General features: G+C 37.9%; 7 protein-coding genes across 11 annotated transcripts; 3 read left to right on the forward strand and 4 right to left on the reverse strand.

Moving 5' to 3' along the window:
* Positions 1 to 6,216: 6,216 nt before the first annotated feature.
* On the reverse strand, positions 6,217 to 10,287 carry LOC6647955 (N-terminal kinase-like protein). Its single transcript, XM_002070155.4, has 9 exons — positions 9,487 to 10,287; positions 9,194 to 9,417; positions 8,720 to 9,125; positions 8,013 to 8,655; positions 7,786 to 7,950; positions 7,573 to 7,718; positions 7,375 to 7,503; positions 6,966 to 7,308; positions 6,217 to 6,890 (listed from the first exon to the last, which is right to left on the reverse strand). The coding sequence occupies exons 1-9, from the start codon at positions 9,865 to 9,867 to the stop codon at positions 6,763 to 6,765; spliced, it is 2,565 nt and encodes an 854-aa protein (XP_002070191.2). The 5' UTR covers positions 9,868 to 10,287; the 3' UTR covers positions 6,217 to 6,762.
* A 194-nt stretch (positions 10,288 to 10,481) lies between these two features.
* Positions 10,482 to 11,719, forward strand: LOC6647954 (ATP synthase subunit gamma, mitochondrial). The gene is made up of 2 exons (XM_002070154.3): positions 10,482 to 10,541; positions 10,598 to 11,719. The coding sequence occupies exon 2, from the start codon at positions 10,624 to 10,626 to the stop codon at positions 11,515 to 11,517; it is 894 nt and encodes a 297-aa protein (XP_002070190.1). The 5' UTR covers positions 10,482 to 10,541; positions 10,598 to 10,623; the 3' UTR covers positions 11,518 to 11,719.
* A 4-nt stretch (positions 11,720 to 11,723) lies between these two features.
* LOC6647953 (integrator complex subunit 11) lies at positions 11,724 to 13,955 on the reverse strand. The gene is made up of 3 exons (XM_002070153.4): positions 13,588 to 13,955; positions 12,526 to 13,500; positions 11,724 to 12,459 (listed from the first exon to the last, which is right to left on the reverse strand). The coding sequence occupies exons 1-3, from the start codon at positions 13,799 to 13,801 to the stop codon at positions 11,855 to 11,857; spliced, it is 1,794 nt and encodes a 597-aa protein (XP_002070189.1). The 5' UTR covers positions 13,802 to 13,955; the 3' UTR covers positions 11,724 to 11,854.
* An 86-nt stretch (positions 13,956 to 14,041) lies between these two features.
* Positions 14,042 to 17,113, forward strand: LOC6647952 (GATOR complex protein WDR24). The gene is made up of 8 exons (XM_002070152.4): positions 14,042 to 14,246; positions 14,320 to 14,962; positions 15,021 to 15,350; positions 15,404 to 15,488; positions 15,549 to 15,683; positions 15,743 to 16,183; positions 16,244 to 16,426; positions 16,490 to 17,113. The coding sequence occupies exons 1-8, from the start codon at positions 14,129 to 14,131 to the stop codon at positions 16,844 to 16,846; spliced, it is 2,292 nt and encodes a 763-aa protein (XP_002070188.2). The 5' UTR covers positions 14,042 to 14,128; the 3' UTR covers positions 16,847 to 17,113.
* Positions 16,879 to 19,075, reverse strand: LOC6647623 (probable glucosamine 6-phosphate N-acetyltransferase). 5 transcript variants are annotated; one of them, XM_047013585.1, is made up of 6 exons: positions 18,746 to 19,075; positions 18,015 to 18,222; positions 17,829 to 17,956; positions 17,704 to 17,765; positions 17,427 to 17,646; positions 16,879 to 17,096 (listed from the first exon to the last, which is right to left on the reverse strand). In XM_047013585.1, exons 1-6 carry the CDS (start codon positions 18,746 to 18,748, stop codon positions 17,055 to 17,057), a joined length of 663 nt encoding a protein of 220 aa, XP_046869541.1. In that variant the 5' UTR covers positions 18,749 to 19,075; the 3' UTR covers positions 16,879 to 17,054. The 5 variants fall into 5 exon arrangements, with proteins under 5 accessions (XP_046869541.1, XP_046869540.1, XP_023034369.1 ...); XM_047013584.1 differs by having other exon boundaries at positions 18,015 to 18,225; positions 18,746 to 19,074; XM_023178601.2 differs by lacking the exon at positions 18,746 to 19,075 and adding an exon at positions 18,311 to 18,392.
* Positions 19,076 to 19,427: 352 nt separating this feature from the next.
* LOC6647622 (complex I intermediate-associated protein 30, mitochondrial) lies at positions 19,428 to 20,439 on the reverse strand. Its single transcript, XM_002070150.4, has 2 exons — positions 19,906 to 20,439; positions 19,428 to 19,848 (listed from the first exon to the last, which is right to left on the reverse strand). Exons 1-2 carry the CDS (start codon positions 20,383 to 20,385, stop codon positions 19,432 to 19,434), a joined length of 897 nt encoding a protein of 298 aa, XP_002070186.1. The 5' UTR covers positions 20,386 to 20,439; the 3' UTR covers positions 19,428 to 19,431.
* Positions 20,440 to 20,497: 58 nt separating this feature from the next.
* LOC6647621 (dehydrogenase/reductase SDR family protein 7-like) lies at positions 20,498 to 21,844 on the forward strand. Its single transcript, XM_002070149.3, has 5 exons — positions 20,498 to 20,745; positions 20,808 to 20,951; positions 21,004 to 21,220; positions 21,281 to 21,526; positions 21,588 to 21,844. The coding sequence occupies exons 1-5, from the start codon at positions 20,584 to 20,586 to the stop codon at positions 21,797 to 21,799; spliced, it is 981 nt and encodes a 326-aa protein (XP_002070185.1). The 5' UTR covers positions 20,498 to 20,583; the 3' UTR covers positions 21,800 to 21,844.
* The last annotated feature ends 2,882 nt before the right edge of the window (positions 21,845 to 24,726 follow it).

Raw genomic sequence — 24,726 nt, forward strand, 5'->3', positions numbered from 1 at the left:
TTGCCCTGCTTAAAAATTGTACTTGTACCTCTCTTATTAACATTGCAAAGCCTTAATGGATCGAAAACTAAAGTCTTTTCATAGCGCAAATCAGACTGAATAATTGGGTCGCGATCATTTCCTTGTGTCGCGATCTTTTCCAAATAAAATAAATGCTTTAATCACAAAATTTAAACTCCGACAGATTAAACTTTATGCAGTGACTTCCGGGTGTATGCATAAAGAAACCATCTCCCTCATCCGTTTTCCTCTCCCTTTTTTAAAGCCATTCCTAGAAATACATATGGGACCCAATTAGTTTTCAACAATTATATCTTCGGATTTAAAAACGATAGGAAGGTCCTATTACTAGAGCATAGTTATGGCCCGATAAGGTTTCCTTAGGTTCTACATCATTTGATTGGTCCATCTTTAACCTCTGAAGTATTAGATGTTTGGAGAACAATTTTCTTTTGTACTGACCTTCAGTGAATAGTTATAAAGTTATAAATTTTCTCTTTTTATATATATTTTAAACTTTTTGTATATATTTCATCATCTTTTACACCCATTATTTCATTATTAAATTAAGTTAAATTAATTATTAAGTTAAAAGGAATGATAAAAAAAATCAGCAACGATAGCTGATATTAATATTTACATAATGAGTCCAGAGTCCAAGTCAGTCGTATGTTTATGACTTTATGACCTAATCTAAATCTGGAAGCTGAAAAGGAAGATTCCTAGAAGATAACAAAATAAGAAAAATTGTCACCTGATCACCTCACCTCTTTTAAGATAAAAAAAAATTGTTGACAGGTCTGGTAGATGATACGAATGTCACTTTTTGACAAATATATTAAAATAAATATTCAAATAAGATTTGCAACCTAAAGATAAACTACTGTGCCACTTATGGAGTATGCCTTAACCACTCCTAAACATTGTATTAGATAAAAACATTTACCAATGCTAATTTGAAATTTGAAAAACAACTGCAACAGCAGCAGCAACACAAATGAAGTAAGTAAGTCGTCTCGCCGACTTAGGTATACCATACACCAATAAAACAAATATTTCACATGTTTCACTGTTCGCATGCTTTTTACAAGCATATCTTAGTATCTCACGCTCTTAGTATATGAGCACTCTAGCGCCCCCACCAGCTAACGGCCAACTCCGGCTTGGCTATTTTTAGTCCGATTTTGACCAAATTTGGTATTTTTCTGGATATTAGTATCAAATTTAAGTGTACCAAATTTGATTGTAAAAGGTAGAAAATTGCGGGAGATAATCGAGTTTTTTCAAATTACGGGGGCGAAAAGGGGGTTTGGCAAACTCTTTATACATACAAAGTTTGAGCATTGACTAAGCAAATATACATACAAAGTTTGGGGTCTCTAGTTAGTATAGTGTTTGAGAAAATCGGTTTTATTTAATTTGCGGGGGCGGTAGGGGGCGTGACAAAAATTTAAACCAAACTCGATAAATGTACAAACTAGACGAGACTACATACCAAATTTGGTGGCTCTAGCTCTTATAGTTTCCGAGACGGACGGATGGACATATCTAGTCGTCTCGGCTGTTGATGCTGATCAAGAATATATATACTTTATGGGGTCAGAAAAGCTTCCTTCTGCCTGTTACATACATTTTAGCGAATTTAATATGCCAAGTCACTCTATGGGTGTATGGTATAAAAATGAACAACTAAGGCAACAACAACAACAAAAGATGCCGAAATGAAAACTAAATGTTGCGCTTTGATTGAATTGAATGCGAGACTTCAACTTTGTCGAGTCGGCAAATGGCGAATAGAGTAAAACCACAGAGCAAATAGCATTTAATGCATATTGTGTGCGCTTTAAGCGCGAAAATTATGTGAATTTTGTGCCGCACACCTGCGTGCCAAATCGAACAATTGGTGACAGAAACAAAACAACAACAAACAACAACAAACTACAAAACATCTATGTGCATCTACAACAGCAACAGAAACAGCAACAGCAACAGAAATAGAAGTGGAAATAGTAGAAAATATTTCAAGTTTAATAAGCGCAAAATGTGTGGCATTTGAAAAGTAAATTTTGAGATGCTGCCACCATCACCATCACCACGAATGCTGATGCAGCTTCAGGGCAATGTTAAATTAACATAATGATCTCAATATTTGCACAACTTTATCACGACAAACTATTTAATTGTACACCCCAGCAATCAGGCAATCTAGCCCGGTTCATTTTCTGGCGCACAATTAGACACACGAGATCGAGTAAGCTGTAAGCAAAGTTAAGTTCAGTTAAGGTAAGGCAGGGCGTATGAGTAATGCAAGTGCAAGCAAAACAATTGTCGTCTTTTCTCTCTCCCAAACACCCCGCCCCACACTCCACCATCGCTTACCATAAGTTGGACATGACTGAAATGACTTCAGCGTCTAATAATAGCAATTCGAAATTCTTGGGGGTTAACGAAATACTATTTTAGTCCAAAGGCAATTGGGGGAGAGGCAATTACTCATGGCAAGGGCAGACCGGACCCGCACAACTCTCCTCCCTGCCCGCACAACAGCATAAGGCATAAGACATCAGCATCAGCATCGGTTTCAACTTCAACAACTTCAAGTGCAACAAATTAACGAATTGCGAACGAAACGAGCGCGTGAGAAAATAGAAACGTTCAAAAATAAAGCACAGCACATTGCGAGCTGTCTTAATGAGGTGATAAACATTTTAAGAGGGAAGTTTTACTCTGATTATATGTTTCGTTCCGTTCCACCTAGATATTTTTAACCACCCCAAGACATGGCATGTTGTATACGAAAATTTGACAACTGAAAAGCTGTAGGTAATTAATATACACTTTTCAATTCTAGCTTATAATCATTTACAACCCATATATTTTAATCACTTCTATAGATTATAGACAAATGGAATAGAAAACTATAAACAGCTGTTAGCTAAGATTCTAGAGTCTGCAAACTTTTTTGTTTTCGAATTGTTAATTAAAATACTTGTTGCTTAAGGAATACTTTTGAATACAAATATATCAAAAAATGATCAAAATTATATATTAATAAAACACTTGCACTAAGTGAGAATTTAAATATTAACTTATTACTTTTAATATTTTCTATTATTTTAGTTTAATTTATGTTTATATATGTAATACGGCTTTGCCCTTAGGTCGGAGTGGGTAGAAGTTGTAACACTAACTTTACTTAGGGTCATTCGTAACAGTCTCGGGCCTGTTGTCATATGGGCCACTTATTGGTACTGAGCGTTGTACGGCTACGTCTATATAACTTTATTTTGAAGTTGGCTAAGTTGGTAAGAAATTGAAAAAGACCACAAAATGAAACATTTCTAATATATGTAGGCACATACTACCACCACATATAAACAAACGTATGTGACAAGACTCCAAATAAGTATGCTACATTTTTTAGTTTACCATAGGACAACTTTCTCATATTTCTTATTAGTCCATGTATCAACTATATTAAGAAGTTTGGCTGTAATTTACAATCACTGCCAAAATATATAAATAAATATATTAACTATATAAATAACTATATTACTTAGCAAAGTCAATAAAACGATAGGAATTTTATATCTAAACTAAAATAACTAAAATATCGCAAATGTAATATAAATTCTGTAATCTATATTTCATGTGTATGCCCAATTATTGCTAGGTATCGTAGGAATATCTTGGCATACAAAAGATTTTTAACTTAGCTCGTTAGTTTTCCTTCACACCAATGATTTTTATGATAATAATTCTTGATAATGATAAGGAATAGTTTCAATACAAAAAATATTAATACTTTAATTCCTTATTTATTTAGATAATTTGGCATATAAGCAAAAGCATAACGAAAAATCATTACTCTAAACAAATATTAATATCAAATTTTTCTTCAAACAAATGTAGATAACTTTTGAAATAGGAGAAAACATTTATGTAGAATAATATTAAGCAGAGGCCAAAGAATTTGACCGTTTCAAAAATGTATAAATATCCAAGTAGAACTAAAGTTTTTCAACCAATTTCTTAAAGTCCTCCTTAAAACAAGAGATTAATCTAAGATTTGTGTAGTTGTATAGGATATATCCTATATATATATATATATATATACTTAACCGTTTCCTTGATTAATTATTACAATTGCATTAGTTGTTTTGTTTGTATTCTATTTAGAGGTAACACGTGCCGATTTTCTATCCTTGTGTCTTTAAACCAAAAAACAGCTGTTCAAACGGCGATTCCAGCAAAAGTAAGCACTACTTTTGAGTTAATACTCGTCAAGCATGTTAATGCACTTGATTTAATTGATACGAATGCAATTAGCACACGATGCAAGAAAACAGTTGTCACAACAGATTCAAAACATAGACACAGACTCTCGAAACTGTGGGAAAAAAAGACATTTACTTATATAGACAAACTTCCCTACAATAAAGTCGTACGACCCTATTAAAAACGTTAGAAAATAGAAATGAGAATTCTATAAATTTGCAACTGAATCAAGAAATTATTCTCTGTTAGAAGTTGTGTCAATTTGTATCTACAATTATAATTATTATTATAAATTTTGACTTGCCTCATCTGCAATTAAATTTGGTATTCCCTTAATTCCTAAGATGTTTTAAGATTTAGAGCTTGTTTATGACAAAATGTTCACATTGGTTTCATTTTCTAATCGTACCAGCAATTGCCAAAACAAAACAAAAAAAAAACTTTATACATACTTTGATCATTTTGTTGATTGTTATTTATAATATTCAATAATAATGCGCAAAATCCTGATCCGTTGGCATATCTGGAAAAAGAAAAACAGCTCCGGCGAAAAAATTCATACATATGTATATATAGATTTATGTCTCTCTTTTGTTATATTTCAAAATTTTTGTATTTTCTTGTTTTACTGATAATTAGTACTAAATAATTTGTATTTTTTTTTTTTTATCAATTTGCCTTTTTTTAATGAATTTATTTTCTGATTCTTTTTCGTCTAATTTTTAGTTTTTTTGTTTTTTATTTTTTGGTTTCATTTTTGCAGTCTTAAAAATTTGTCTAAACAATATAAATTTTTCGTGTGTTTGTTTGTTTTATAAAGTTCTCTAATATTAAATATTGCATTTGCAAAATAATTTATTAAAAGAGTGTTGTTGCTGCTGTTGTTGTTGTTGTTGCTGCTGTCGTTTGTTGTTGAATTGTGAATGTAGTTAAAGTTGATTTAAGGATCAAAATTTTATGGAATTGCATCCAGATTTTTCTTTTATTTTTTCGGTTTTTTTTAATATTTTTTTTTTGCGATGTGTGATAAAAATATATTATGGAAAAATTGTACACTGATATTGAGGTATTGGAAAAAATCAGCATATATGTATATATATATGTATATATGATGTTTAGATGTGTTAGGTATGTACAGGATTTTCCAAAAATTTGTTTAGTTTTTTGTTTTTTTTTAAACTTGATTAGTTTTGACATGCAAAAAATGGCTTGCGCTTGGTGCAGTTAGTGGGAAAAATTCACATTTTATATTGTTGTTGGTTTTGTTGTTGTTGCAATTATAGAAGAAAACCCAATTAATGTGACACACACATACATAAGTAGAGTTCTGATCCTATAAATAGCAACATAGGATATTTTTTTATCATATAACAAGTGCAATTTTCTACTATTTACTTATGAAAAAGCTTCAAAATTGTTTGAATTATTTGTTTGTTTTTGTTGTTTTTGTTTTGTTGTCATTCTCTATAATTGCTTGCTTTTGGTTGGTTCTATATATTTTTTATTCTTATATTCGTTTTTTCTTTTAATGCATTTAACTATATAAAAATATGTATATTTTATTTAATTTATTTAAAAATACATACATAGATTCGTTCTACATATATGCATATATATATATATATATAATAAATCCGCCTAGAAAATGGAATATGAAATACTTTTCTGTTTCTTGGATTTTGTAGCTTTGTTTGTTACTGTGGGGCGAGCAAAATGGGTTTTTGGTTAGAGGAGAAATCTGACAAGACACACAAATGGTTAATGTTGTTATATATTTGGGAATTTGCAATAAATTTGTTAGTTATTCTCTTTTTTTTTGTTTTTGTTTTATGTTTTCTGTACTCTCTGTTCTGTTCATTTTTGATATCAATTCTCACAATATACAAAACAATACAAATTGTATTGTTAAGTGTTACTAATTGTTAGTAAAACAACCAATTTGTTGGTAATTTTTTTGTTTTTTCCTTTTTTTTTTAATGAAGTTACTCTACTAGGGCATTTCTGCATTAATTCGTATTCGTTTCAGTTGTCGTTTAAAGTTAATTCGCTTACTAAAGTATAAATTTGGAGTAATTTACTAGCTACTTGGTTAGTTTTCCTTGTTTTTTTCATTCTTTTTTTGTTTTTAGTTGTCAACTTTTTGTTTTTGTTTTGTTTTCGTCATTCTTAATTACAAAGTGCTTTACAATTGAATATATTTAAATAATATCGTGTTTAGAGTTTTACAATTAATCATAATATAATTATGAAGTATTTCTATATATGTATATATAAATGTATATTAAATATGGTATCGAAATGGAGGCTCGAAACACTGAGATTTTGCATTAAATGCAAAAAATTAAAAAGGAATAACGAAACAAAAAACAAAATCACACACACTGAGAATGTGGAAAGTAGGACGAGACATTTAGAGTAATATACAAAATTTACTTTGGGCCTTTATAAAATATACATTGCAATTCTATTTATCAAATATTCCTTTTAAAGCTTTTTGGCGCCCAATTTCATTGGGCCACTGACACGCTGGGCTCGTCGTGCCTCCAATTCACGTTGACGCTGAAGTTTCTTCTCTTCCCGTTTACGACGGGCCTCATCCAGTTTGCTGTTACCTAAAACAAAAAGAGGGAAAACACATGAACGATTCAAAAATTAATGACATAGTATAAAATTCATTAAGAACTTACCCGTACCCGCTTCATCCAGCGGTTCGAATTCACCATCAGCCCATGAATCACTATTCCAATTGGCATTGTGCGTGGAGTTGTTTAAGTGCGATGATGGCGGGCTTATATTATTACAGTTGGCTGTTGGCGACGTATTACTGCTGGAAAGATTGGGCAGCTCTTTGGGTCGCAGCTGTGAACCGCTGTTTATTTTGCTCATTGGATCTATAAGATCGTTCAGATCATTTAGCTGCTGCTGCTGTTGATGATGATGATGCTGGCTGGAAGATGTTGTCGAGGATATGGATTGTCGGGCCATTTGCTGTTGTTGTTGCTCTTGTTCCGCTTGTTCTTCTTCCTCACACTGTAAATCACAAATGAAAATCGAGTTAGGCCAAGATGGACGACAACAAAATTGTAACTCATTTACCGGATCCTCTTCAAGACTACCCCATTCCTCATTATCCCAACCGTCACGTACTTCATTGAGTGCATTAGCTGCCACTAATTGACCATTATTGGAACTGGCTGCCAATGGACTACTAGGATCCTGTGAGGTCTGCCAAAAAGAATATACACAAACTTTAGTACGTGGCATTAATTAGACATTGGGCATATGCCAACTTACATCCATTTCACCCCAATTCTCATTATCCCAATCGTTGTTGCCATAATCGGAAGCCGATGCTGAGGTATCATTACTTTCATGCTCAAGTGAGGTCATTGAGGTAACGCTACTGGTGGTTGTCGATAAGCTGCTGCTTGATGGTTGTTCTGAGAGAAAATCATTAAGAATTAATACAAGTTTTTGGGTTAAACATATATAAAAGCTGAAATTTACCCAAAGATGCCGGTTTGGAAAGATTTCGTCCTGTTAAAGGTGGTCGTGGTCGCGATGAATCACTTTGGCTTCGATAGAATTTGGCTGTTACAGCTGTAACTGCCCATCCCGCCCATGTGGCAGCTGCATTACCTATTGATGGTGTCGCTGTATGAACATCCGCCTCTGCAATAGCAAAATATATGTTTGATGTGCTAAAGTGACACAGAAAGAAAATCCATTCTTACCCATGGTCTCACGTAAACTGGGATCTTCGGACACCTTTTCCAGTTTGCCCAAAAAACCGCGAACGGTCTTGAAGGCCGGATCTCTTACAGTTTTCTCTGGATCCACGGTTAGGGAACACAATGATGGCAAGACACGATTAGCCACCTCACTGAGTAGAAAATATTGCTGAGTGGCGGCCAGCGCCAGAACACCAGCTACTCGAGCTGGCGGAAATGGATCACGCATGGCACGTATAAAAGCTGAAACTAGAACACGCTGTCGCACTTGCGGATGCAAATGTGGGGCAATCTTGCCAAGACACACTGTAGTATTGGTGCGTATGCCGCCCTGATCATCGCGTGCCTGCAATCGGGCAAAATGACGTAATACCTCCACATTGAGATTGTTATAATTGAGCTTAGGAGCCAAATGAATGATGGATTTAACAGTCTGCTCGCGAATTGTGGCATTTGTGTCCAAAAAACCATGGGCCACTTGTGGAAATATTTGATCATTGACAACCTGTGGCTGTAAATGCGCAATAAACAAATCCAACTGTTGCAAAAGTCGTGAACGGGTAACACGATCCGTGGAACCAAATAGTTTAACCACACAGGGAACAATGCGCTTCTGATATTCCACTTCATCCAACAGTTTACCCAACTGGAGTGTAAAAGGAAAGAGATTAGTTTCGAAATATGTATTTTTAATTTCGTGTCTGACAAACCTTAAACATGGGCGCCAGCACCGCTGAGCCCGCATCTCCATACTCATAGGCGGTTATCAGTTGTGGTAGAATTTTATGCTTGCACACATTATCGGGAAAATAGTCCAAATGCGTTGTTAAGCCGCTGAAAAAACGATTCTTCTCCGCTTTATCTTTGATTTGTATTTCCTCCAGAAAAAGCAATGTATCCACCAAATCATTCTTAAAAAAGCCACCCGGCTTACGGCATCTTGTTATAATATCCGCCGGATTGGGTCTATTCGATGGTGAGGCACCGACTAGTTCGCAATAAAGTGATTGTAGAGATTTGGGAATATGTTCAATATCCTTAAGATTAGAGCGTTGCTTTAGAACGCCATTAAAGGCCTCCCACACCAGACAACCTAGTCCCCACATATCCACAGAGCTGTTTAAAAAGAGACATGGACAGGTTCTTGGATATAATGATTCCAGTATATAATGATTCCAACTTACCACTTTGTAGCAGCTTTAAGCTTGCTTTGGTCATTTTTTTCGGGTGCGTCGTAGACTTCTAGGGTAACGGGTATTTTCACGGGAGGCATGGGATTGCCGTCGGCCGCTGAGACAAACTCCAGACTACCCAGTTTCCATTCACCAGATGCATTAACAAATACTGACCAGGCGGAGACATTGTTATGCCTCAGATTACCATCGTTATTGAGAAAGGATAGAGCACGCTGAAAGACAAAATTAATACAAATAAATCATTTATTGTTAATCGTGTGAATATTTTTGGGTTAACTTACGGTTATTTGAAATATCCCCCACGCTAGGTAAAGGCCTTTTTGCACACTATCCGTGGCCAGTTTGGTGAAATATGTTCCCAATGGATCTACGGCCTCCGTGGCCACATATAGCATTTTGTCCGTTTCCAACGAATCAAGGTATTGCAATATACTGGGATGACGCAATGTTTTAAGTCGCTTCAACGATGCCTTGGCCAGTTCACATTTCGTATCGGATCCGCTGCGAATATCATATACAAATACAGACACCTCCTCCAGAGTGCCCTTACGCTTTGCCTTGTGCAATTGCCATATTGAGTAGTTATCGAAGCCAGCAACTGGTTCGCCAATTTCATAAGGAAAATCTTTAGAAGAGTCGCGCGAAAAGAACGACCACATCATGTGTTTTGCTCGACGGCTTAATATTTTGTTACGAGGTGTGGGCCTGAATGTTTTGTAAATTAATCACGCACCTACACACACACAGACACACACACACACTCACACTCAGGCAGCTGTTGCTATTGTTGTTGTTGCTGTTGCTGCTGGAGAAGGCACCTTTGTGTATTTACACTATGATCTTTGCCAGCTGTTAACTTTACATCTAATCTTCATTTGCCACGCATTTGGTCCGCTTGCTGCTGCACCTGTACCTGACCTAACTCCAGTTCCAATCTTCGTTTTGGTCTTTGTCGTAATTTTCTTCCCTTTTCCACTTCGTCTGTTTCTTCTTATCTCTTTTTTGGTGATTTTTATATCCTTTTTTGTGTGTGTTTCATTGTTGAGGGACTTGCAGACTTAGGAGGACAGTATTTGTGTAATTATCGATTGTACATATCACGATATCTAATTAGTGTTGGCTAACGTCGACGGATTTGCGCCAAGTAGACTATCGATAAATTTTAAGGTAGCCCTTGCGAGCAGCTGATTGTGTAATCGAACCAGGGCTGGATAAAATATGCCGTACTTATTCAACATTTCAGGGTTGGAAAACGCAAAATGGCAGAAAATCAGAACAAGGTGGCAACCACAAGCTGTGTCATAACACTCGTTATCGTGCAGCCAACTTAACGCAGGTGAATTTTTCGCTGGCCGACATCGTTGATTTTTCGCTAATTTTTTTCTGGTGCAGGGAAAACTTCAACAACAGCTCACAGGATGATGATGCAACGTTCAACGGTTTTGCTGCCGCTGGCTATTGAAGCCACCCTTCAGGCCCAGCAGCAGCGTGGCATGGCCACCTTGAAGGCAATCTCCATTCGTCTGAAATCCGTGAAGAACATTCAGAAAATTACGCAATCAATGAAGATGGTGTCCGCTGCCAAATATGCCCGTGCCGAGCGTGATTTGAAGGCGGCGCGTCCCTACGGCGTTGGTGCTCAGCAATTTTTCGAGAAAACTGAAATCCAGGCCGACGAGAAGGCCGAGCCCAAGAAGCTGCTGATCGCCATGACATCTGACCGTGGTCTCTGTGGTGCCGTTCACACCGGTGTTGCCCGTCAGATCCGTGCAGAGCTGGCTATTGACGATGTCAACACCAGGGTGTTCTGTGTAGGCGATAAGTCGCGTTCCATTCTGTCCCGTCTGTACGGCAAGAATATCCTGATGGTGGCCAATGAAATCGGCCGCTTGCCACCTACCTTCTTGGACGCCTCAAAGATTGCCCACGAAGTGCTTCAGACTGGCTACGATTATACCGAGGGCAAGATTGTGTACAACAGATTCAAGTCCGTGGTTTCGTACCAGTGCTCCTCACTGCCCATCTTCAGTGGCCCAACTGTGGAGAAGTCCGAGAAGTTGGCCGTTTATGACTCGCTCGATAGCGATGTCGTCAAAAGCTATTTGGAGTTCTCGCTGGCCTCGCTCATCTTCTACACCATGAAGGAGGGAGCATGCTCGGAGCAATCCTCCCGTATGACGGCTATGGACAATGCTTCCAAGAACGCCGGCGAGATGATTGACAAGCTGACTCTCACATTCAACCGCACCAGACAGGCGGTCATTACCCGCGAGTTGATTGAAATCATCTCCGGTGCCGCCGCTTTGACATAAGGAGGAGAAGGGAAAGGGATTCGCCCACAAATGCCCAACCAATTGCGATTGCGATTACGATTCAAGGCGCCTAATCTAATTTTAGGACTGGGGCCTTACCCAAGAATAATGTTATAAACTATCAGAATTAATAAATGTGGATCGAACGAATTAAAAACCTTTCATTATATTGTAAAGTGCAAAAAGTGAAAGCCAAAATGTATAACTATGGTTTCGATATTGTAAATTTTTATTTGTAAACATTTCAGATATAGAATAGAAACCTTTGTGCTTAAAAACTATGGAATCGCAATTGACCACATCTGTATGCCCGGACGGGAAGTATCTTCCCACGGCTCTAACACATATTCTGTAACAGATTGTGAATATAGGCACCAATATCCTCATCCTGATTCGTCCAGGTAATTAGTATGGTCTTTTGCTTATGATCCTTCTCATCCTCCTCTACTCTAATTTCAACTGTCTCAACGGTTATATAACCCGTCTCCTGCATTAAAACGGTCCATCCAACCATTTTTTCATCTAACAATGATTTCAACTTCTCAATGGTGCGTTCCTTTGGACCCGGATCGTCCATTTTAACCTTGGAAGTGAAACGCATAACATGGCGATTAATGCCAATCTCTTTGAGAGCATCTGTAAGATTTTGCAACATAATTCGATTGTCCTTCATCACAAGAACACCATGGATAAGCCTCCGACGCTTGGGATCTGGCGGCTGGGCATTATAGGAGCGTGCCTCGGCTTTCAGCAGCGAGACTGCTGCATCCACAGGTATCTTAACCGGCGTAGATATGACACAAGTTTCCCCATTGGCTGGCATATAGGTTTCCAAATTGAATTCATCTCGGATTTTGGAACGTAAGAATTTCATCTTCTCCGCCTCGCCATGAACAAGCATTACATTCTTGGGCTCACAGTTTTGTATCAGCTGCATGATACCTATAAAATGATATGGAAGAAACTATTTCGGTTCTTGCTTGTGGCAATATAAATATTCCTTCTTACCTTTGGCATCGGCATGAGCCGAGAAGCTCATATACTCTACGGCCATTTTCACTTCGACCACCTGTCGATTCTCAAACTCTACTTTTTTTGCCCCGCCCAGGATTTTGTTACCCACCGTTCCCTGGACACAGTAGCCCGGCATTATGACCATATTGTTTTCATTGGGCGCCCACTTCTTAAAGATCTGCAGCGAAAGGCCGGCATGCAGCATACCGGGTGTGGCAAATACCACCATCGCGCCAGGATTATCAATATAGGCTTTGTCAAAGGGTTTGATATGCTTAAAGTCAAACATGTTGCGATGAACAAAGGTTTTGCGGATCTTCTGATTGGTCCATGTGATAAACATTTTGTAATATGTATTCGCCTTTTCGGTCAGACCGAGAGCAAAGTATATCGGATATTTGAGGTTCATGCGTTCCCAGTAGGTCTCCAGTAGAATGCACAGTTCCTGTGCTCGGCCCAAGGCAAACACTGGTATCAACACCTTGCCGCCCTTGGCCACACACTCGTGGACTTTCTTAAGGAAATCACGTTCACGACATCGCTTAGAGTCCCGTATAGTGGTGGCATAAGTGCTCTCCGAGATCAACAGGTCCGGACGACATTTGTCAATCCAGGCAGCACCCAAATGCCGATCCGGCGTCATATTATAATCGCCCGTATACACAACACTCTGGGAGCCCACTTTAATCCAAAACATGGCTGCACCCAGCACATGGCCAGCATAATAGGCTTTGATCTCCAGATCGGTGTCCACCATCATGCTCTGGTGCAATGTCACCGGTATAACCTTCTTCATGCAATCCTTGATCATTTGCGTGGTGAAAAAATTGGATTCACCTTTACGCTCCACGGCAACCTTGCGCATATCTTCGAGAAGAATGGGCGCAATCGCCTTGGTTGGATGCGTCATGTAAATGGGTCCCGTATAGCCAACAATCTCAGACATATAAGGCAAAGCGCCACAGTGATCTGAATGCACAGGCATTGATAAAAATAATGAAATTCAATTAGAAACATAGATAAGCCGGCCACGGCAAGGTTAACAGCTCAACATACCCAGATGAAAATGTGAAATGATCACACAGTCAATATGACTGGTGATGGGTCCTTCAGGAACAATATACGAGAAGTCCGGGAATCGACGCTCATCATTATATCCCATATGCATGCCGCAATCCAGCATTATGTTTTTGCCGCCCATCGAAAGTAATAGACAACTGCGGCCCACATCCTGGCCGGCGCCCAATGGAGTTATCTTGATATCCGGCATGCTGAATTCAGGTTGAGATGCCTCCCTCACCTGTGCTTGACTTGTGCCTTGCAGCGGCTGCTTAATCAAAACCTATATAAACAGCAACGTCTGTTGAAATTTCCCGACAAATTGCAATTGGATTGTAAACAGCAAAGTAACTGACAGAGTTGTCACATATTACCATGGATGGAAACTGTAAATATTTTACCAGGGATGGCAAACGTATATTATTTTACGAGGGGTGCAAATCGATGCTTCTTCTTGTTTTGTTTTGGGTCTGCAATTGCTCTTATCAAATTGTACATAAAAAAATAGTTTTAATTTGGTTTTACTTGTTCTGGCAAAATGCCCGACTCTATGGAAGATCCTGCCACAGTGTCTTTAAGGATATGTCTGGAGGGTCATGCCAATGCTTTAGCTCTAAACAAGGATTACACACAAATTGCCGTGGCCGGGCGCAGCTGTAAGAGAAATCCTTGAACTCGAACTCCATTTAAAGTGATTAAATTATCCTTCTCTTATTTGCATTTACACAGTGCTAAAGGTGTATTCTATTGACAATTATGGCTTCACTGAATCCTGCAATATGCGCGGTGGCAAAAACCAAAATCTTAGCTATTCATCAAACGATGTCTCCTGGAGCACACTGGATAGCAATCTATTGGCTACGGCTGCCACTAATGGAGTAGTTTCTGTTTGGGATTTATCGAAATTTGGACGACAAAAGCAGCTGCTAGTCTACAATGAGCACGAACGGACAGCCCATACGGTGACATTTCATAGCAGCGAGCCGAATATTCTGATCTCAGGATCACAAGATGGAACCATTAAATGCTTTGATATACGCTCAGATAAATCGGTCAATACATACTTTAGCAATTCAGAATCCGTGCGCGACGTTAAGTTCAGTCCTCATACACAAAACATATTCTCTGCAGTGTCCGAGAATGGAACAGTACAATTGTGGGATATGCGGAAGTGGGATAAGTGCATGGTTCAATTTACCGCTCACAGTGGACCCATATACACATGCGACTGGCATCCGACAAGGAATTGGCTGGCCACCGGTAGCAGAGATAAACAGATCAAAGTTTGGAATATGGATGGTCGTCCTGGACTCGAGTATACAATCCATACCATTGCAGTTGTCGGTCGTGTCAAATGGCGACCAGAAAGAACGTAGGTTTAAATAATTCAATTAAATATGTATCAACTGATAATCATTTGTTTATTGTAGTTATCACATTGCCAGCTGCGCTCTGGTGGTGGATTACAGTATCCATGTGTGGGATATACGTCGTCCCTTTATACCATTTGCCTCCTTTAACGATCATACCAATGTCACCACTGGCATTGCTTGGCAGGGAGATTCGCACTGCTTGCTCTCTACCAGCAAGGACTCGACGATATATAAGCACGCCTTTAAAGATGCCACACGGCCAGCACTGAAGGCCAATGCTCAGGGTGCTAGTCTGGGCAGGCATGGTGATATATCGTTTGCTCAAAAAATTAAAGAGTATGCCGTAAAGACAAGTGGCGTAACCAATACAAAAACTACAAGCTTTAAGTAAGTTTACAACTCATCTAGAAACTCATTATATTAATCTGAGAATTTTTTAGAAGTCGCTCAAAAACACCTGTGGCCGGTAGCATGCAATTCCATTTGGATCATTCCAAAATGTACAAATTTAGACTGAAGGATGTAGTAAGTTGTTCTGCTGCTTTATTGTGGACGATTATAGTTTAATGGGTATCGTTTTTGCAGGAGCCTCATTCACAAGCACTTAGCGAACATGAATCTTTTATAGGCTGTGCCCAGGATCTCTTGATAAGCGGCAAAAAACTGGCCGATCTGTGTGATCACAATGCGGATGTCTGTCGTAAATACGGGAAACATAATGTAAGCAATTGGTAAACTGATTCGTGTAAAAACTGATAATCTAAATATCTTCTCTGCAGGCCACCACACTGTGGAATTTTATAAAGCTTTTTTATGGTACCAATCATTTTGAGCCACCTTTTGAGCATCGCGCATCTTTCTCAACCAATTCAAGACGCGCCACTCAGGTGCAAAGCGATTGGACTATGCCACAGCGTGGCGAAATGGGTCAGGACTTGAATGGCAACAATCAAGAGGCACCGCATGAAATCGGTGCCGATTCCAGTGTGGACATCGATGATGAGCATGAACATCCACCAACTAGTTCGGTCATACTCTCCGAGACTCAAATCCTTAGCGAAATAACATTTGATAATTTTGAACTTCTGCGGAATGGCTTTATTTACGTTGGTCCCACATCAGATGTAAGCAAGGCACTAGCATTTCCTGCCCTCCATCACGATGTACAGGCAGCCAGAGCCCAAGTGGATCTCAAGGCGAATGAACATGAAAAGTCACCGGTAAGTTGAGCAATAACAGAGATTTCTTTTCATATTTTGACCTTCATCTTTTTGAAACAGCCTCCGCATGTGCCCACCGTACTGAAAGTCCCCCATGTGCCCATACCCATGTGGGAACCCCATAAATTTGTGGCCGATGCTCTAATGCTGCAAAACGATGTTGGCGATGTTCAAACAGCTCTTACAGTGATAATTGCTTTGGGAGAGGCACGCAAACTGCTGCCACTAGAAGATGCTCTGGTGGTAAGTCGCTGAAAGTCGATAGTATCCAGAATCCTCATTGAATACCATTGGAATTGTTTCTAGGAGCATTGGTTTCATGCCTATGTCGATCAACTGCATCGCTATGAACTTTGGAATGAGGCTGGCGAGGTGATTAATCGCTCTTGGTTGCGTTCGGTGCGTCAATTGAATCAACAGTCAACCACCATGCACACAAACTGCGGTAAATGTTCCCGTCCTTTGGCCGGACACGTTGGTTGGCTGTGCGATAAATGTAAATCGATGCAATCGGCCAAATGTTGTGTCTGCGGTCTAATTGTTCGTGGAATCTATGCGTGGTGCCAGGGCTGCTCCCATGGCGGTCATATCGAGCATTTACAAAAATATTTTGCCCAACACTCCAAGTGCCCAACATGTGGCCATTTGTGTGCATATTCGTGATACCAAGAGGAAGTACAATTAGGCATTGTTAATTAGTTTTGAATGTGATTTTCTTTTTTTCATTTAGTACATAGGATGTATATATAATATGTATTTTGGGCTACTTGATGAAAGTGCTCTTAAAAGGCAATATAACTACTACCTTTACTCAGTTGGTTGGTTGTTTGATGGATAGTTCATTCATTCATTCATTCAATCAATCGATCGATCAGTAGCAGAAAGGGGAGAAAAAATTATAATATTGAGAATTCTGTAAGAATTGAGAAATCATTGTGCTGTTGGCCTTGTTTTTTTCTTTTTTTTTTCATATTTGTTATGTAGTAAAGAGTCTATAACTAATTGTATGTCCTTGGCAAGGACACCACCGCCTGCCAGCGCTGTCCAAAAAAAATCCATCAAGCGCAAAGCGCAATGGAAATTAAATTTAAAAAAAAAATATTTTCATATGCTTTCTTCTGTTTTTGTTTTTGTGCATTGCATTGCGCCCGGCCTGAGCTTTGAAGCCATATTGAGAGGCTCAAAGCTTGGATTTGGGAGCAGCGTTGGCGGCTAATTGTCAAGAGGCAAAATCAAGGCTCACAGTTTGGCAGGAGTTGTCGCCGCCGCCATGAGTTGAGGTCACATTTCGTTTGAGCGTCGTTTGAGGTGCTTCATCGTAACGAATGGTCATGGAATTCGAGTTTCCTGGTATTAGGACATATCCCAAAGATTCATAAAACTTGATTAGTTTGTCCTTGCAGTCCAAGGACATTTTATAGCAGCCCAATTCTTCGGCCAACAAGGAAACGGTTACCACAATTCTGCCAAAAGAAAAACCATTACTCACACCTTTCAAAGAGTTGTTAAGTGAGACTTACAGCTTGCCCAACTGCTTGCCACGGTACGTATCATTGACTACCACATCCTCCAAACGACCACGCTATAAGGATAAGGACAAGTCCATTAAGAAGTGCAAATATCAGGATACTACATAATAACTCACCACTGAGCAATTGTGTATAAACTTGCGTTCAATCACAAGTGAAGCAGCTCCAATGATCTCGCCCTTACGTGTATCCTCAATGACGGTCACGAAGTAATCTCCACTAGCTTTCATCTGCGAGAAACGAGCTGAGAAAAAAGGAAATTTGTGAATTGTGTATATACAAATTTGTTGGCTAAAACTTACTCAGGAACTGGGTGCGATTCACATTACCCACATGTGTAAGTTGTGATAGCAACTGCAAAAAGCCACGATCATAATCCGTATCCTTAAGTGGACGTACTTTCAGCCAAGATTCACCTGGACTGGCAGCAGAAATGAAAGGTTGAAATTTAGCCGGGCTGCGATGAAAGTCCAGCTTAAGCAGCAAATTGGGATCATATAAATATGTTTCCTGCTAACGAGAGAGATAAGAAAGATGATCCAAAGATTATAAAATCTATTGCTATGGAGGAGATTTTTGGGGGGAGATGTGTCTCTACCGTAAACTGAACCATTTTCAATGTAAACACGTCAGCAACTGAAAATGCCAACACAAAACGCAGTCAACAGGTAGCAGATAACAGGAATAGGCCAGAAGCAACAACTAACTGGTTTCTTGCAGACCAGACCAATCCAGGCCCAAAAGCACAACAACACAAAACACTTTCAATTCGTATCGCATGGAGTATGGAGTCGATAACTGGTTTTCTTTTGCCCAAGATATTTAGACTTAAATGTGCAAACCGGTAAATTGCGTAGAAGCCAGTTGATACTATTTATTGATTTTAGGTTTTCGCCAACACAGGATTGAACAATAAACACAACAAGAAGCAGTCAAGGTCGTTGTTGGTTCTCCGGCGTTGGTAGTGAATGAACTGCCACATGGTCAGCTATTTCTTTCTCTCTCTCTCTCACACACAATAGACAATACTAACCATATTTTGTTGTATATTTATCTAATAATTGCCTCTTTGATAAGAAAAGATGCCCAACACTCCCACGCCGAATGGAAGCGGAAGTTTAGCTCCGTTTTTTTGATGTTTTATCAGTTCAAGCGACCACGACAAACTGACACCGCGAAACTTTCGTATAATGAAATGCCGCAATCCAATGCCCCTGTTCGTGGAGGTTCTAATTGGTATGTTTAATACGTGAATATATATACCGTCAGCAGGAAAATTAACGTAAAGGTAAAACAAAACCAATTTCTGCACTTAAAATGACCATGAAGAGTCGGCGGGTGAATGGCAGTACAATTGTATATAAATACTCTCAATAATGTAATGTAAACATTTGACCAGCTGATGAACGAAACGAAATAAGTGAGAGCGAGAGCGAGCGAAAATAAAAGAGAGAAAATGCCAAAGATATTTGGTTTATACGTAAGCTTTCGCACCTTAATCGCGAATATTGAATTGAGATTGTGAACCTTGATTAACAATAAGTCCTTAAGGCAAAAAGTTATACTCTAATGACATGTTAATCTTTAATGCTCTTAATCTGAACAATATCTTCTAATTTAAAGATCTTACATCCTAGTCAAACAGAAATTTAAGGAATTAATCACATTATTGTTGTGTAAAAAAATGATCGTTTATTAAATAAAACTAGATAACATTAACTAGGTAGCAACAATATATTTGGGAGTCTTGTACATTTCATATGCAAACTCCTCACGATGACTGGGATCATATTCTAGACCAACATAATCAATTTCCAAGTTGAAAGGACCATCCATACCTTTCTTTGCTGCCACAGAGAATCCAAAATGTGTTACTTTATTTAAAGCTATGGCTCCCTGACGATCCTGTACACGCCCCTTAGACGATAGAAAGAATTTGGAGAAGGGTATCTTTGCAATTTGCCAATGGGGTCCACCTCGTGTGTACAGCACATAGTGATAGATGTCATTCCACATGAGATCGAAGTAGCCCTCGGTGTGGAGATTTATTAGATAGCTACGTCCATCGCCGCGTACCTTCATGATAAGCATATTGTATTGCGTCCAGTCGTAGGTGGCCTCGCGTTTGAAGGATTTCTGCCAAAAATTATATATGACAAATCTGAATTCGAATGTATTTCACTCTTAACTCACCCGTACACGCTTTGTGCGAATATTTGCATATCCTGTCCTCTTGATAATGCCATCTTTTGTATGCTCTGAGCTAACTTCGCCATGAAAGAGGCCAGCGCCGGAGGCACTCAATTCGAGGGCTGCAGTGCTTTTGCCTTCACCATGATCCGCATCGGTGGTCACTGTCCATTTGTCCAGTACATCGGGAGCCTTAAAATCAAATACAACGTCCGTTTCCCCAGGACGAAATACCAGAATTGGGTCACTTTGCAAATGTTCCTTGACCTCCTGACGCCAAAGTTTAATCTCCTCCTTTAAGTCTTTAAAGCCATCTAAAATTAATTGCTTTTTTGAAGGTTCTGGCAATTTGGTTTTGTAACCGGATTTCTTTTCCCGCTCCCAGAATGTACTCTGTATCGCTGTTGTGTGAATTTTTTGGGCCTGGATGCCCATGAGGCAGTAGCATCTCAGGCTATGTCCTTGTCGCAGGAGGCTCTGCATCGTTAAAAAATCATTTCCCCAAACAGCAACCGCTTAAAAAGAAAAACAAATTAACGTAACATAAAATCAGCTGTTTGCAGCACACACAAAAAATGTGGCAACTCTGTTTATCGCGCGCACTTATCTTTATCGAATTGACCAGTTTTTCATTGTTTACTGTCATTCTGAAAAGTTCAAAGTTTACTAAAAAATAAAAATATGAAAGTGCAGGACTTGGACAAATGCGCACCGACCAGTGAATGGAATGTTCTCTACTGGATATTGGGCACCCTGCTGATGCCGGTGGCTTTGCCACTTGCCATAATTGAAATGCTTCATCGGATGAGAGCAAAAAAGTTCAGAAATCAATTACCCGGGAAGGTAATAAATTACTTAACACAATTACTTAATTGACTTAATTATGTAAAATATGATTCATTTAGGTGGTGCTCATAACAGGTGCCAGCTCTGGCCTGGGTGAATCTTTGGCTCATGTCTTTTACCGCGCCGGCTGCAAAGTAATTCTAGCAGCACGCAGGCTCCCCGAATTGGAGCGGGTCAAGAATGATCTGCTAGCATTGGATGTGGTAAGTTAACGCCCATTCTTGGCAGGAATATTAATCAGAAGAGTTTTGATAGGAACCAGCATATCCACCCACAGTAATGCCTTTGGATCTGGCCGAATTAAACTCCATACCAGATTTTGTTAAGCGCGTCTTGGGTGTCTACAATCAAGTGGATATACTTATAAATAATGGTGGAATTAGCGTTCGAGCGGATGTGGCCTCAACAGCCGTTGATGTCGATGTCAAGGTGATGGTAGTCAATTATTTTGGCTCAGTGGCCCTGACAAAAGGTTTGATATTTCATTTAAATTCCTATTTAACTTCCACTTAAACTATGCGTTACATTGCAGCTCTCTTGCCTTCCATGGTGGCTCGACAGAATGGACACATATGTTTCATAAGCTCTGTCCAGGGTAAATTTGCAATACCTCAGCGAGCCGCTTATTCCGCATCCAAGCATGCTATGCAGGCTTTTGCCGATTCTCTGCGTGCCGAGGTGGCAAACAAGAATGTAAATGTGTCTTGTATTAGTCCTGGCTATGTACGCACACAACTCTCCTTAAATGCCCTGACAGGCTCCGGCAACAACTATGGCAGTTAGTACAAATTTTCAATATCTTTCTTGAAATACTTTTTAACACTTGGTTTCCTTTTTAGAAATGGATGAGACCACCGCTAAGGGCATGGCTCCCGATAAACTGGCCGAAAGAGTTTTACAATGCATTCTACGAAAGGAACCCGATATCATTGTTAGTGATCTGCAGGCTAAAATTGCCTATTATTTGCGTCACTTTTGTCCCAGTCTCTACTTTTGGATAATGGCCAAACGTGCCGCCAAATTGGAGAAAGCTGATAAAAAAGCGACTTAGGATTTCATTAGTTTTTTTTTTCATTTCGTTTCATTTTATTATTGTTAATTGAATTTTGCTTCAAATGAGGAAATTATAAAATATTGCATATATGTGTGTGTGTTCATGTTGGTTGAGTTTATGTATTAAAAATTAGTTACATTAAGGATTAATAAATAAAATAATATAATAATTCGGTAAATTATGAATACAACTTAAATGTCACATATGTGCTTTGCTTTTTTGTTCGTAATTAATAGTGATTGATAAATTGCTTTAAAATTAACACTTGCTAATATTCGTCATCGGTTTTCATATCTTCTTTGTTTGTTCTAATTGACAAAAATTTATATGTATTTGAATCTTTTTTCTTTTAACTGGCCATTAACTAGGGATCATTCAGTTAGTTGTGGTACATAGTAAATGAAAGAATATCGTTAATTTTGTTACAAAATAAGAAAAAAAACATGGCTTATGCCACAATTATTGGATTAAGTATAAGAATTAAGAAAACTACACTTGAAAAAACAAGTTGTTCAAGCGTTGTGAAAGGAATGCCAAAAATATTATATAAAATATATTTTAGGCATATTTTCAAATATTTTCTTTTCAAGAATTTTATATGAAGTTGCTTAAATTAGATTTAGTTAACACATAAAGATGCGTTTAGTTTTCAAATAGTTGGAAACGATTTTGGAAATTTCATAAAATTATGCACAAATTTAGATTTTCATTCGAAAAAATCGAAAAACAAAGTGCAAGCTTTTGTCGAACTCTCTGTTAATGGAGAGCAGTTTATAATGTGGTGGGATGGGATTGGGTTTGAAGTCGGATTGTATGGATTGGTTTATACAAAATTCATTTAGCTAAATTATATAAAAAAAATAGCAATTAATCACGTGAGAAATACAATATATGTATATACATATATATATTGTATATATATATAAAAGTAATTACAATTGAGGTACACATTACACATATAGATTTATAAATCGTCATTTTGCAGATGTACAGTAAATATAATATTTATATGTATACATATAGAGTAAAATCAATCAAGTTTAATATGTACATTACACAAAACTGGTTCATTTCGCGCTTAAATAGTTTCGGTTGTTGGTTTTTGTTCTTTTATTTATTTATTTTGCTTTCTCATTTCAAAATACTTTTCATCTTAGAATTTAGTTTTGTTCAATCATATATACAGTACATAAAATGTTGGCCATATGTTTTGGTTTTTTTTTTCGTCTCGTTTGAAGTATTGAAATTAAAAGTTTTTGACCCTTACTTTGTTGACTTTTATGTTCTAAGAGATACTTAAGACTATGTGTGATTTCGAGTTTAGATTTTCGTTTATTCTTTGTTTTAATTTTAAGCATTTCAAAGCGATTGTCGCGTATTATGGGGTTTTTACTATGTCCGTTTCCAAATTACTTGCCTACGCGTTAACTGGGTCGGTTTCTTGAGCTGAGCTATATATATATATACAAATATATTGTATATATCTTTATGGTTATCTATGTTAATGCATCTTGTATTTGTATATTTCCAAAAATATATACCCAAATGCTCATAAAATTGCAATCAATTGTTCATATTGCACTTCCCATTTGTTTTATGTTTTTTTTTACTTTTTATTTGTTGTTTTTACATATGCAATTGCAAATGATACGCCACATTCTTCTTCTACACGTTTATAGCTACAAATTGTTTATTGTTTAAACATAAGTAGGTGTTTCTTTTTAAATTTTGCAAGCCGTTTGCTTTGTTTGTGATTCTACAGATTTATGTGAAGTATATATATATATACAGTTATATTGTATATATAATTATAGTATATCGCTAGGTGTGTTCTCTTATTGTTTTGTTCTTCATTGCTTTAATGTGTTCTTTTATTGGTTGTTGTTGCATATAAAAACTATTTTTTTTCAATTTCTTATTTACACTACTACACATCTAAACACAATATGGCGCAGGCATGGATTGTGGTTGTGTGATTGTGGCTGTGTTTGTAGCTATGTATGTGTGTGTTGGTTGGTGCATTCGGGACGGGACGGGATGGGATGTGTTTTGGTGCCCAGGCGGATCAGCGGTGAATGGTGGTTATTACATGCATTCCTATATTCACTATGATCTAATCTTTTCGATGCATTTAGCTTTTGATTTATTGACAGTTTATCATCGTTGGTTATATGATACATCCGATATGTTTCGGTATGTATTTTATGTACTTTTTGGGCGCTACACAAAACTACTCTCTACGCAATTTCGCAGTTTCGTTTAACATTAATTCTCGATTTCTATTTTGATTTTGGAAAAGTTTTCAATTAAGTTTTCGTGTAATAGTTAGTTGTTCAGTTGTAGTCGTTACTAAAAATAGCACCTTGTATTGTTTTTTCCTTTCCTTTTCTGTCAGTTTGTAAGTTTATTAAATGAAGTAGAGATTCCTTCGATTTATGATCGTTGTTTTGGAAATGTGAAAACAAGTTAAGTGAGTAACAAAAACGATAGGTACATAATAGAGTGAGTAATACTGATTTAAAAATAAACTTCATTAACAAGCCACGGTCAAGGAAATATCTAATTCTAATATTAATTAGGAACAAATTTTTCAAATTGAATATATGTATGTATATATTATTCGCCTTGTTTTTGTTGATTAAAATTAGATAACCCAAGAACCGTCTTCTTTCACTTTTTAAGTGCCAAGTTACTTGTCATTCCTTTGCAATAATGTACACAGTATTTGTATATAGAACATAAGAGTTATAGTTATAGGTTTTAAGAGTTCACAGTTTACCTAAAGATTACAAATAGACAATACAACAGTAAACAGTTTCCAAAAAGGTACAATGTGCGGTGAGTGCGGCTGGCTTAGGCGGTGGCTTTAAGAGTTTAGTTGAACATTGAATGAGCAGAGGAGCAGCGCGGGCGTGTGAGGTTTT

The sequence above is a fragment of the Drosophila willistoni genome, chromosome 3R, assembly GCF_018902025.1.
Source record: "Drosophila willistoni isolate 14030-0811.24 chromosome 3R, UCI_dwil_1.1, whole genome shotgun sequence".
Classification (NCBI taxonomy): Eukaryota; Metazoa; Arthropoda; class Insecta; order Diptera; family Drosophilidae; genus Drosophila; species Drosophila willistoni.

Coding starts and splice junctions, on each gene's coding strand:
- LOC6647952 (XM_002070152.4), top strand. CDS start 14,129: ATGCCCGACTCTATGGAAGATCCTGCCACAGTGTCTTTAAGGATATGT. Junction 15,684..15,742: donor GTAAATACGGGAAACATAAT/GTAAGCAATTGG, acceptor TCTTCTCTGCAG/GCCACCACACTGTGGAATTT. Junction 16,427..16,489: donor CACTAGAAGATGCTCTGGTG/GTAAGTCGCTGA, acceptor AATTGTTTCTAG/GAGCATTGGTTTCATGCCTA.
- LOC6647955 (XM_002070155.4), bottom strand. CDS start 9,867: ATGATGTGGTCGTTCTTTTCGCGCGACTCTTCTAAAGATTTTCCTTAT. Junction 9,126..9,193: donor CTTAAAGCTGCTACAAAGTG/GTAAGTTGGAAT, acceptor CTTTTTAAACAG/CTCTGTGGATATGTGGGGAC. Junction 7,504..7,572: donor AGAATTGGGGTGAAATGGAT/GTAAGTTGGCAT, acceptor TCTTTTTGGCAG/ACCTCACAGGATCCTAGTAG.
- LOC6647954 (XM_002070154.3), top strand. CDS start 10,624: ATGATGATGCAACGTTCAACGGTTTTGCTGCCGCTGGCTATTGAAGCC.
- LOC6647621 (XM_002070149.3), top strand. CDS start 20,584: ATGAAAGTGCAGGACTTGGACAAATGCGCACCGACCAGTGAATGGAAT. Junction 20,952..21,003: donor ATCTGCTAGCATTGGATGTG/GTAAGTTAACGC, acceptor GAGTTTTGATAG/GAACCAGCATATCCACCCAC. Junction 21,221..21,280: donor CTCAGTGGCCCTGACAAAAG/GTTTGATATTTC, acceptor GTTACATTGCAG/CTCTCTTGCCTTCCATGGTG.
- LOC6647623 (XM_047013583.1), bottom strand. Junction 17,766..17,828: donor TTATACACAATTGCTCAGTG/GTGAGTTATTAT, acceptor TTATCCTTATAG/CGTGGTCGTTTGGAGGATGT. Junction 16,989..17,426: donor GCGACAACTCCTGCCAAACT/GTGAGCCTTGAT, acceptor AACTGAGTAAAG/GTAGTAGTTATATTGCCTTT.
- LOC6647622 (XM_002070150.4), bottom strand. CDS start 20,385: ATGCAGAGCCTCCTGCGACAAGGACATAGCCTGAGATGCTACTGCCTC. Junction 19,849..19,905: donor TTCGCACAAAGCGTGTACGG/GTGAGTTAAGAG, acceptor AATTTTTGGCAG/AAATCCTTCAAACGCGAGGC.
- LOC6647953 (XM_002070153.4), bottom strand. CDS start 13,801: ATGCCGGATATCAAGATAACTCCATTGGGCGCCGGCCAGGATGTGGGC. Junction 13,501..13,587: donor CATTTCACATTTTCATCTGG/GTATGTTGAGCT, acceptor CTGTGCATTCAG/ATCACTGTGGCGCTTTGCCT. Junction 12,460..12,525: donor GGCTCATGCCGATGCCAAAG/GTAAGAAGGAAT, acceptor ATCATTTTATAG/GTATCATGCAGCTGATACAA.